Source organism: Arachis duranensis, chromosome 5, assembly GCF_000817695.3.
Source record: "Arachis duranensis cultivar V14167 chromosome 5, aradu.V14167.gnm2.J7QH, whole genome shotgun sequence".
In the NCBI taxonomy this organism is placed as follows: domain Eukaryota; kingdom Viridiplantae; phylum Streptophyta; class Magnoliopsida; order Fabales; family Fabaceae; genus Arachis; species Arachis duranensis.
The window spans coordinates 84,723,175-84,734,324 of NC_029776.3; the positions used below are offsets into that span (position 1 = coordinate 84,723,175).

The 11,150-nt window shown below is 33.4% G+C and overlaps 2 protein-coding genes across 3 annotated transcripts in view; one reads left to right on the plus strand and one right to left on the minus strand.

Moving 5' to 3' along the window:
• Positions 1 to 7,119, plus strand: part of LOC107490001 (golgin candidate 6) — an 8,261-nt gene extending 1,142 nt beyond the window's left edge. Inside the window, 15 exon segments of the mRNA XM_052262024.1 lie at positions 692 to 874; positions 1,009 to 1,082; positions 1,172 to 1,241; positions 1,505 to 1,558; positions 1,648 to 1,743; positions 2,240 to 2,290; positions 2,363 to 2,449; positions 2,535 to 2,645; positions 2,739 to 2,810; positions 3,091 to 3,304; positions 3,307 to 3,382; positions 3,626 to 3,674; positions 3,831 to 3,896; positions 4,943 to 5,710; positions 6,250 to 7,119. Coding sequence (XP_052117984.1) covers positions 692 to 874; positions 1,009 to 1,082; positions 1,172 to 1,241; positions 1,505 to 1,558; positions 1,648 to 1,743; positions 2,240 to 2,290; positions 2,363 to 2,449; positions 2,535 to 2,645; positions 2,739 to 2,810; positions 3,091 to 3,304; positions 3,307 to 3,382; positions 3,626 to 3,674; positions 3,831 to 3,896; positions 4,943 to 5,710; positions 6,250 to 6,816 — 2,538 coding nt within the window. The 3' untranslated portion in view covers positions 6,817 to 7,119.
• Positions 7,120 to 7,406: 287 nt separating this feature from the next.
• LOC107490002 (putative glucose-6-phosphate 1-epimerase) lies at positions 7,407 to 11,150 on the minus strand. Of its 2 annotated transcripts, none has more exons than XM_016110773.3 (9): positions 10,965 to 11,150; positions 10,666 to 10,815; positions 10,207 to 10,281; positions 9,441 to 9,497; positions 9,203 to 9,357; positions 8,935 to 9,066; positions 8,720 to 8,822; positions 8,461 to 8,560; positions 7,407 to 7,882 (listed from the first exon to the last, which is right to left on the minus strand). In XM_016110773.3, exons 2-9 carry the CDS (start codon positions 10,741 to 10,743, stop codon positions 7,665 to 7,667), a joined length of 918 nt encoding a protein of 305 aa, XP_015966259.1. In that variant the 5' UTR covers positions 10,744 to 10,815; positions 10,965 to 11,150; the 3' UTR covers positions 7,407 to 7,664. The 2 variants fall into 2 exon arrangements, with proteins under 2 accessions (XP_015966259.1, XP_052117321.1); XM_052261361.1 differs by having other exon boundaries at positions 10,932 to 11,150.

The window sequence follows — 11,150 nt, forward strand, 5'->3', positions numbered from 1 at the left end:
AAGATGTTGAAATGGTGACAAACTTTTCTTCCTTATCTTGTCTTCTTTCTAATTGTTTTGTATTGCTCAAGGCCTGGGCCCTGATCCTCAAGTCCACCATTAGTTATTAGACAAAATAAGGGAAATAAGAAATAAAAAAACTAGAATGTGAAATTTCTGAGCTTGTTTTTCGACAGCTTAATATGAGATTCATAGTCCAGTTCACCATGCTAAATCTAGAACTCAATACCATCTTCTCTCTAGGACTATGCAATATGCTGAATCAGTATAATGGTCATATTTTACAGTCTGTCATCCCTAAAGCAATTTCCCAATTTTGGCTTTGAGCTTATCCAGTGAACTTATTTACTTTTTCCTTTGGGGAATGATAAACTTTCCTCAGTCTATTTCCCCCGTTTTCTTTTAAGATATTTGAGATACTGATGCATTACTCAACTTACTTCACCGTGTCATATGTTGCTTTTGTTAATCTCGTTTAATGATGTGTATAGCCTCATAGGGCATAGGCTTTGTTATCTGTTATTGTGTTTGTTTATGATTATTGAGTGAGAATTCATTGCTGCATTTCTTTATTTCTCTTTCAACCCTTCTACGGTTGTGTGTTTTTTTTTTCCTCGTTTTTTCCCCCTCTCAGATGTGAATTCCCTCTCATGTATTTCTACCATTTGCTTCTAGTATCAAGTCTGAATAGTTTATTAGTTAAGATTACATTGAATTGTCCATGAAGGTTCGTGGTGCCCTGGAAACTCTAGTAAGTGCACTGACTCCCATTAATCATGGAAAAGGGTCAAGTAATGAAGTTCAGCCAGCCTTGATGAACACTGATTTACTTTCTAGAGAAGCAGACAGTATCTCTCTCCTTCTAAGTCTGTTGGTAAGAATTTCCTTCTAATCATGGGATGTATTTTCAATTATGTCGCAAGAATTTTGCTTGACTTCTACGCTTATATTGCATATAGATAATCATTATATCGTTTTCGTCATTTTTCCTTTGGGGTACTTTGACAGGAAGAGGATGATTTCTATGTGCGATACTATACTTTGCAACTGCTGACTGCCCTTCTCACTAATTCTCCACAGAGGTATTAGTATCATAGATTCGATTTGGATCAGTTCCTGAAATTTTTAAATCATCTTTCTCAGTAAAGACACTTGCTGGATTCCTCTTCAGGTTGCAGGAAGCTATATTGACCATCCCTCGTGGAATAACACGGCTAATGGATATGCTCATGGATCGCGAGGTACAAGACTTGAAAGCTCCGCAGTCTTCTCAGTAACTTTTTCAAACTTAATTGTTGTATTTTCTCACATGGCTACACAATATATATTTGTTTAACCCTTCGTATTTATGTTGGCTGGTAAAATTTCAATAACTATATTGGTGATAATCTGGTACTCTGTAAAAGTATTTACCTATGGAAATTGGAATATTCTAATATGGGTTGCCTATTGATCCTCATTTTGAAAGAAAGCTTGAAATATAATAATCAAAGTTTACCTCCAGGTAATAAGGAACGAGGCCCTATTGCTTCTTACTCACTTGACGCGTGAAGCTGAGGTAAACTTTTTGTTCTACTAGTATTTTTTATATTTATTGTGTTGGATGATAGAGTGTTTGTCTTATTTAAATTTATTTAATGATTATAGGAGATTCAAAAGATTATCGTCTTTGAAGGTGCATTTGAGAAGATTTTCAGTATCATAAGAGAGGAGGGAAATTCAGATGGTGGAGTTGTTGTACAGGTGATATATTAATACTGTCAGAAAGTTAAGTAAATTTGTTTTATGTGCTTCATGATGAAGCATACTAACCCATGGTTATGGTCTCTAATTGGAGCTTCCAAATTTAGATTTCCTCAAGCCTTTGTGCATACAAATATTTTTCTTTTGGGATAGATAATAGGAGTTTAGTTAAATGAGTCTTGCAAAGAGCTTACCTGTTTTGTTTTCTAATTATGATGAGCTAGTTTTGTTTACGAGTCAATATTATTATTATTATTATTATTATTATTATTATTATTATTATTATTTGGATAAAAAGTTATAGAACAATATGTTCCCAAGCTATTTTGAGACATTATGTCTTTCCATTACCAATTCCTTCAGATTTGTATAATTTATCACCTTTTGTTTATGCCAAGTGTTGAAAAGTGCTTTTTGTGATTTTTGGTCAAGTGAACTTCATTGGACGTTGAAGAGCTTATATCTAATAATTACAAATTCTGTGGATACGGTGCAGGACTGCCTTGAATTGTTGAACAACTTGCTTCGTAACAATGCATCCAATCAGGTTTGTTGACTCTGTTCTGTTTATTCAGTTCTAATCCTGTCCTGGTACTGACTTCAAATATGTATGGTTTAGGTACTGTTAAGAGAGACCATAGGACTTGATTCATTGATATCAATTTTGAAGCTGAGAGGAAGTGCTTTCTCTTTTACTCAACAGAAGGTTAGATTCTTTCAAATTTTTGCTCAAGTTTTTTTTTTAAGTGAACCCATATAGCTAACCTTTTTTATAAACACCCTGCTAGTAGACAATCAATCTGCTCAGTGCATTAGAAACCATTAGACTGCTTATAAAGGGTTCCGAGGCTGATACTGGGAAAGACATGAATAAACAGGCAAATAAGGCAAATTTGGTTCAGGTTTGTCAAGAACATAGTCTTGTGATGATTGCAGACAGTAGCAATCTGGTAATCTTATACATCCATTTTATGTTGACTTGATTTTGATTGTAGAAAAAGCTATTGGACCATCTTTTGATATTAAGTATTGAAAGCCAGTGGGCACCTGTTGCAGTTCGATGTGCGGTAAGATATGCTCCCTCAATTTAACTATCAAAAACAGAAAGTTTTCTTCTTTATTTGCCTCTAGCAAAAAGTTTCTGTAATAAAGCTCTAGTTACATTTTATTGTATAGATAAAATGCAATGTCCTTTGTATCCTAAAGTGATAAAAAGAACTGGCAATCTTTGTTTGGTTGCATTGTTATATTTCATTCTGTAGAATAAACAACATCTAGATATGGTTGTTGTCAAGAACTATTGTCTCAAAAAGGGGTGCTCGGGTTGATAGTGTTTTACTCTGATAGGCAATGCAATGTATTGGTGATCTGATTATTGGAGATTCAAAGAATCGTGATCTTCTTGCTAGCAAAATTCTTGGAGAGGAGCCACAAGTTGAGCCTGCTCTAAATTCTATACTTAGAATCATTTTGAGGACTTCTAGCATGCAAGAGTTCATTGCAGCGGATTATGTTTTCAAATGCTTCTGTGAGGTTGGTTATGCATATAGATTTTTAGTTAATAAAGTCTGATACACGTTTCTTTTCTTTTTCTTTTCTTTTGTTTTTTTAACATTGATATCAATATGTCTTTTGGAAGGTTTGCTTTGTTGTTGATGCTTTAGGACCGCACTTAGTTTTTTTTTGGATTAACTTAATGTTGAAAATTGCTTATAATCATTTTATCAAAATCTTACAGATAGATTCATTGTATTTTGTAGATATGAAAATTAAATTTGTTTGATATAACAAAGCCTTGTTCATTTATAAATCCAAAATAATCACAATTTGTTTGTATGCTTCTCTCAATCAGTTTAATACTGTTAAATTGTTTCCATTTCAGCATGCTATTACATGGTCTCACTTTGGGTGAAAACAGTGGTGATCTTGAGGTATGTAATATTAATATTAGAAAATGATGATATTGGGTGGCAATTCAATGAACTATAGTTTTTTGGTTTTGGTCTTGTACAATGGAAATTGATTTTCTTGATTTTTTTTACTTTCTGAGCAAAAACCATATGGATAACATTGTGTCAATAATGTAGATTTGTTGCAGAGCTGCAAGTGTTCTATCTCATATATTGAAGGACAATCTCCCTTGCAAGGAAAGGGTATGCAATAATTCCCTACCTCATTGTATTCTTAGCTTTATTCTAGTACTAATTCTGGTCGAGGTATGACCAGAGTCCATGTTCTCTATAAATGCTTTATTTTTAGCTCAATGACCAAATATTTTATCATAACCAATGGTCTCGAGTCGAAATCTTGGAAGAAGAAACTTTATTTATTTATTATTTAAGAGAAAGGCCCACGAGACCAAATCAAGTACCCCAATTCTCTTTATATATAGGTGTAGAAGATAACTGGATTGGTCAACTGGAAAATTAATTATGCTAATAAACCAAAAGATGTATGATTTTTGAATAATCCCCTAATTGATTCCTAGTGATTTTGTATTGGACAAATTAGTCCCTTGTAAAAAAAATTGATAAATTGGTGCCTGATTTTTTAGAATATTAGCCAAATTAGTCCTTGATAAAATAACAGGACAAATTAGTCCCAAATAATTTTAAAAATAGACAAAGTCGTCCTGAATTTTTCTAATTTGGGAATTAAATTGTCTGAACTTTTAAAAGACAAGGGACTAATTTGTCTATTTATTTTGTTAGGGACTAGCTAATTTGTCTATTTATTTTGTTAGGAACTAATTTATCAATACAAAAATTGTTAGGGAACAATTTGGGTATTACTTGTAATTCTTTTGTTTGTTATGCACGCACTAACTTTTAAAAAAGTGAGAAGTTAAAATAGTTTATTATATTACCATAGAGCTAATCATGCTGCTGCCACTAATATATCCTCTTTTATTTATTTAGTCTCTGTCTTTTGTCCCTCTCTTTGCAGCTTCTCCTTCTAGTAGTTGAATAGAAGTTTTAATACCTTAGGGGGTAGTTTATTTTTCTTCAATGCTTTTAATATTCTGGTTGTGTAAAATTAAGAGCCAAAGACAATGCATTTTTCCCCCTACAACGTCTTGTTGGGTTTTGTTTTCGCTGCTTATACACCTGTTTCTGCTGTACCTTTTTTGGTTGTTAGATTATCCATAAAAACGGAAACTTTGGTTGTGTTTAGAAAAATCTTATGAGAAAACTTGCAGGTTTTACGAATTGAAATAGAGCCACCCATGCAATCTTTAGGAGCTCCAGAGCCACTACTGCATCGAATGGTGAAATATTCTGCCCTTGCTTCTTCCATGAAAGGCAAAGATGGAAAGTCTATTACATCAGCAAACTCTTATACAGAAGTCATTATCTTGAAATTACTGATTACCTGGCTAGCAGACTGTCCAAGTGCGGTACAGTGCTTCCTAGATGCTCGCCCCCACCTTACTTATCTTCTTGAGCTCGTATCAAATTTGTCAGAAACAGTGTGTATAAGGGGATTTGCAGCAGTGATCTTGGGTGAATGTGTTATCTATAATAAATCCACTGATAACGGAAAAGATGCATATGCCATTGTTGATGCAATAAGTCAGAAAGTTGGGCTCAGTTCATACTTCCTAAAATTTGACGAGATGAAGAAGAGCTTTGCTTTTGCCAGTGTGGAATCATCTATGACCCGTAAATCATTCGCCAGATCTTCAGCAGCCAGCATGGCAGATATTGAAGATGTAGATGAAAATGATTTGTCTGAAAAGAAATCTCCTGATCATCCAATTCTTTCTTCTGTCTTGGATTCTTACTTTGTGAATTTTGTCAAAAAACTGGAGGCAGATATTAGAGAACAGATTGTGGATGTTTATAGCCAACCAAAAATCAAGGTGGCGGTAGTTCCAGCAGAATTAGAGCAGAAAAGTGGTGAAAGTGACGGCGAGTATGTAAAGAGGCTGAAAACTTTTGTTGAGAAGCAGTGCTCTGAGATACAGGTATTGTTTGTACTTATCTTTTCCTTCTATAATATCCTTATAAGTCCCGAGTTTGTTCCTTGTGTGCTAAAATCAACCGTCAAATGTAAGATAATTTTACTTGTGTGATTCTAACTGGCATTACCATTTTTCTTAAAGTGAGACTCTAGTGTTGGTTTAATGTTATGCATCTTGATAAGATTATTTTGCAAAGTCTTTGCTAGGATGTGCTACGGTCAACTACATTACTACATGTTTAACAAGTTGTTAACCGAGATTATTTCTGATGGTTTCTTCTCTATAAATCCCTAATGATAAGAAATTAATACTGCAGGCTCAGAATCTTAATATATCACTTTTAGTTGGATACTTGGAGGAGGATTTAATGGTGGACTATTTTATTACCTGAATTTGATAGAGGGCATTACAAGAATAGAAAATACATAAACTATAGTTGCCAGTGTGGTCCAACAAACATCAATGTGAAATTCATCATTTTACTATTCTTAATATGTATTCGATGTTGTGGTTCTTTGTATGATCATTGATCATTATTCCAGGATCTCCTTGTTCGAAATGCCACTTTGGCTGAGGATCTGGCTAAGACAAGTGGAGGTAGCAGAAGTTTAGAGTCTGACCAAAGAGTAAGTGGGGCCTCAGAAAGAGTCCAAATGGAGAAACTCCGAAGAGAATTCCAAGAAGCATCTCAAAGGTTGGTGAACCTTCAGGCAGAAAAGGCTAAAGTTGAATCAGAGGCAGAAATGTACCGGAATTTAGCCGGAAAGATAGAAGCTGATCTAAGGAGTCTATCCGACGCCTACAATAGTCTTGAGCAATCCAACATTCAAATGGAGAATGAGTTGAAAGCACTTAGGAAAGGTGGGCCCTCAACATTCCCAGATGTGGAAGCAATAAAAGCCGAAGCAAGGGAAGAAGCTCAGAAGGAGAGTGAGGGAGAGCTGAATGATCTGCTTGTATGCCTTGGCCAAGAACAAAGCAAGGTGGAAAGACTTACTGCTAGATTGCTCGAGTTGGGGGAGGATGTTGATAAACTACTTGAAGGCATTGGCGACGAGGCAGGGGCCGGTGAAGATGACGAAGATGATGATGATGATGATGCCGAATAATATATTTCAACTACGCCCTGCTAGCTTCGTGTTACACATGTCATGTTGAATTGTACAGTCTAACACAATTTGTTGAGAATGGAGCAGAAGATATATTCCATGGTTGAATCTGTTATGATTTCTTCAGGACCCTGTTTCTTGCTGGTGTTTTTGCAATATCATTCTCTTTATTTCTCCCTTTTAGTATTGGCGAATCAAATTTGGAGAAATAATTTAAAGTTCAGTATTTGTATTCTGTTGATATTTTAGATGAGGACTCTCTTGTTATTGTATATCTATGAAAATTATGTTATTTATTATTTAGTCGTTTCTCCAGCCTTTCCTTTTCATATGGTTCAGAATGAAAAAACTTGTTAATACTTTTCCCTTTTTCCCTTTTGGGGGTTCTACTTTATTATGCAAAGAACTCCTTGTTTCTGTTTGATTTATCATTACTTGTTATGAGATTATTGTGTCATGATACAACTTCTTCCAAAAACTTAAGTCGATAGGAAGAGATAACATATGATTATATCTCTTAACATTGTGATATTATGAGAAATACATTCTTATAGATTGAATCAAAACAAGAAAAGATTCAAGTTCACAAATTGAATACAAAACTGACATAACAAAAATGGATAGTACTCTTAACAATTGTCAATGACATCTCTCAGTTATTACACAGTAGAGCTGAATAATTATAATTAATAATGTTTAATGATGCTGATAAAACTCAGGCTCATTATTTGTTGTGGCCTCAGCATGATATAATAATATTCATGCACTTTCTATTTTATGTACACCTAATTAGGATCCTAGAGACCATGTAAATAAAAATGAGCATTTTGACTTGCATTAAAACTAGATCAGTGAAGGCCATAAAGAACCTTAAGAGGGTCTAATTGTCCACTGCAGTAGCTAGATGAAACAGTAGAGATCTCTTGATACCCTTTCCACTCTTCAGAAGGCTTCAAGACAATAGGGTTCTCAATGGCTGCAGAGTTCATACATATCATGAACTTGTAATCATCAACTCCTAAATCAGGTAGAGTCTTGCCTTTTCTGTCCCATGGATTCCATACAACTGCACCAATATAAGTATATATAACAAGGTGTTAAGTGAGACATAACAAGATAATATGCACCAATTGATATTGTCAAATAGTTTTACACTGTCATTCAATCGGTACTTGTAATATGAAATTGGGTAAAGTATCTTTTTTTTCTTTGAAATTTGCCAAATAATTCAAAAGTTTTCTTTTGTTTCAATTTGCATCAAATATATCCATGACAACTAAATTTTCAAAAAATTTAGGACTAATCTAGTAATAATGCATGATAACTATCTCTAATTTACTTGTGTTGATGGTTGGTTCTTGTAAAATTGTTGCTGAATTGGTTCTAAGTTTTTTGAAAAATTAGACGTCAAGGGTATATTTGATACAGAATAAAAAACTTTTAGGATAAAATTGAAACAAAATAAAACTTAAGAGTATATTTGAAACTTTTAGCAAAGTTTAAGAACAAAAAATATACTTTATCCTAGGAAATTTTATACCGATGGTGCATACAGATTAAATCCGTATTTAAAAATTTAAGATGACAAGTAATACGAAGTTAAATGTTGTAGAAATTTTTATGAACTTTTAACTATTCAACAACCTGCATCAGGCATTGCATTCTTCTGAAGTACAAAAGTTCTCTTCTTCTCATGGTCTATGATTGCAATTTTTGAAGGGCTGCGCAAGTACACCCTGTCAATCTACAAGGTAACACAATTATTAGAAATTTATGAAATTCAAATCAATTAATTAAAAAAAAAGAGATGTCTTTCTATACAAAAAATTTATGCTTATGATGTGAGTTCTAACCTCAAACCAATTGAATGAAAATATCAAAATTCAATTTAATATATTCATACCTCTCCATCAAATGTAATTGCATCTGCTTGTTCTGTGAACCTTGATCTGTTCATCAGATTGTCAAAGTAATCAAGTGTCTCCAATCCCTCAATTCTCACTTCACTGCAAAAGTGCACCATTCATTCAACTTTTCTTAGTCACTTAATTAAGAAACATGTTACAAACTAATCAATTTGATTCATAGCAACAATCATTTCTATAAACTTTTGCATACCTGATATCTGATACTGATAGATAGTTGCATAGTGCAAATGTGAATGAGAATGCTTTGTTATCAGTGTTTCTGACTCTTGGGATCAGAATCAACTTTCCAGGACTGATAGAGATGCGAAGCCGGAACTCAAAACTGCGAAAAATTTACATATAAGCAGTCTATTTTGGCAAGCAATTCGCTACTTTTGTGATTAACTGACAAGTATTTTTTTTAAAGATATAATTCAGTACTACACTGTATGCAGAATTTGGATTGAATCAATGATTACCTGCGAGGCGTCTTCAAGTCAACTCCGGTTGACTTGAGTATCAAGTCAACTGATGATTGATTGTCTGATGGTGGTAAAGGTGAAGGGTCTCTATCCAATGACCACATTCTGTTTCTTGTGAATCCATATTGTTCAAGTGAACCAAGATCACCAAACTGAAAATTCAAAAACTTTAGGACTTAAAGAAGCAACTATAAAAGAAGTTTTGTATGATGAAAAAAGTGTTAAACAAACTAACCCTTAGAAAGCATGATGATATGCCTCCTCTGATTGCTTTAGGCTGTTTCCAATTTCCCTGATTGGTAGAAAAAAAAAATCCCCATAAATTACATTAATTAAGCATGTTTATAAATTTCTCCTATTGACTGGAAAAACAAAAATTCAAACAAGCACATGGAACTTTCACACCCACGTTTAAGAGAGTTGATCTTGGATTTGAGAAAGAACATGAGTTTAACTTCAAGCACTAATTAATTATTGAATTTAATTTTGATGCACTGCTAGTAGAAAGTAGTTTTACACGTGTATCTAATTACATAACATCATATCAATAAAAATAACTACCTTTCACATACATTGACCGCGTGAATGGTCATCCAAAAGAACGGATGTGATTGCACGACTGTTAAAACGCTTTACATTATTAGTGCATCAAAATTAAACTCTTAATAATTATGCATTTTCAATGGAAATTAATGTATATTGTTGTTAACATTGCTGTAATGCATTGGATTTAAAAAGTGGAAAGAATCTTATTCTCGGACACACACCACTATGGTTGTTAGTAAAAGAAAGGAAAAAAGATCCTCTAAAGTGACAATGTTAGTAGAATAGTAAAGTGATGCTTTAATCACTTTTAAATTTGTAACATTTATTATCTGTGAATCCCACCATCTTAATTTAATGGTGATTAGTGGTATACTTTTTTCTCTAAGTGACAATACAACTTTAGAGGATCCGAATCCGAAAGAAAGTAGAAGAATTTATTTATTTTTCTTCTTTACCTTGCTGCTCATAAAAAGTAGCTCTTCCTTCCTTTCATTCTTCCAAGAAACAACTTGTCCTCCGTACAGAAGCACCTGAAAAACACATCAATTCACAACAATTGGTTTCTGCTGAAATTTGAAGTTGAAGCTTCTAACATCAGATCAATTTTGTTAAATCCATGGTAGCATCTTCAGAAAACAGAATAAGGAATAACAAAAAAGTAAAAAAAAAAAAAATTGTTCGATACAAAAATTCTAAAAATGATTATTAATTAAGTTCACACTTCCAAAGTATCAAAAAACTATTTCCAACTTAAAAACTTCTATATCTTATTTCAGAATTTGATACTAAAAATTGTTCCTAGAAAACTCATACAAGAGAATATATTCAGGATTCATTTCAATATGCACTTTACATATTTTATGATTAAATCATGAATAAGAAAACAGAAAAAGAAGAAGAAGAAGAAAAACAACCTCAGCTGAAGAACCCTTAGGTTCAGTTAAAATAATTCTTGGCAATCCATGTTTGTCATGATATATGTTAAACGGCATCGAAGATGATGATGTTGGATGCAACAACCTTGTTCTTATTCTACTCTTCACTCTCGCTATGCTCCAATCCAGCTTCAACAAACCAAAACCATAAACATATATATATCAGAGAAACAGAAACACATGTTTATAACTTTATACACACACACACACACACACACACACACACATATATATATATATGTTACATGAAACTAGCGTAAGGTTGAACCAAGGTTTACCCTTTTGGCAACTCAAAAGGACCCTTTTAAAATTAATGAAAAAGAAACAATTTTGCTGTTGAATTCTTTGAAAAGAAAATAATGGGGTGGCTGTGTTTTAGTCAAAGACTAAGCTTGAATTGAAGTGTTCATGTCTTTGGTGCTCTAAGAGGGTGTTCAACAATGCAAGTTCATGTTGGAAAATGT

Excerpts from the sequence above, each read along its gene's own strand:
- LOC107490002 (XM_016110773.3), bottom strand. The coding sequence starts at position 10,743 with ATGCCGTTTAACATATATCATGACAAACATGGATTGCCAAGAATTATT. Across the intron at positions 9,358-9,440 it reads TATCATCATGCTTTCTAAGG|TTTGGTGATCTTGGTTCACT; the intron begins GTTAGTTTGTTT and ends TTGAATTTTCAG. Across the intron at positions 8,561-8,719 it reads CAATTACATTTGATGGAGAG|ATTGACAGGGTGTACTTGCG; the intron begins GTATGAATATAT and ends GTTACCTTGTAG.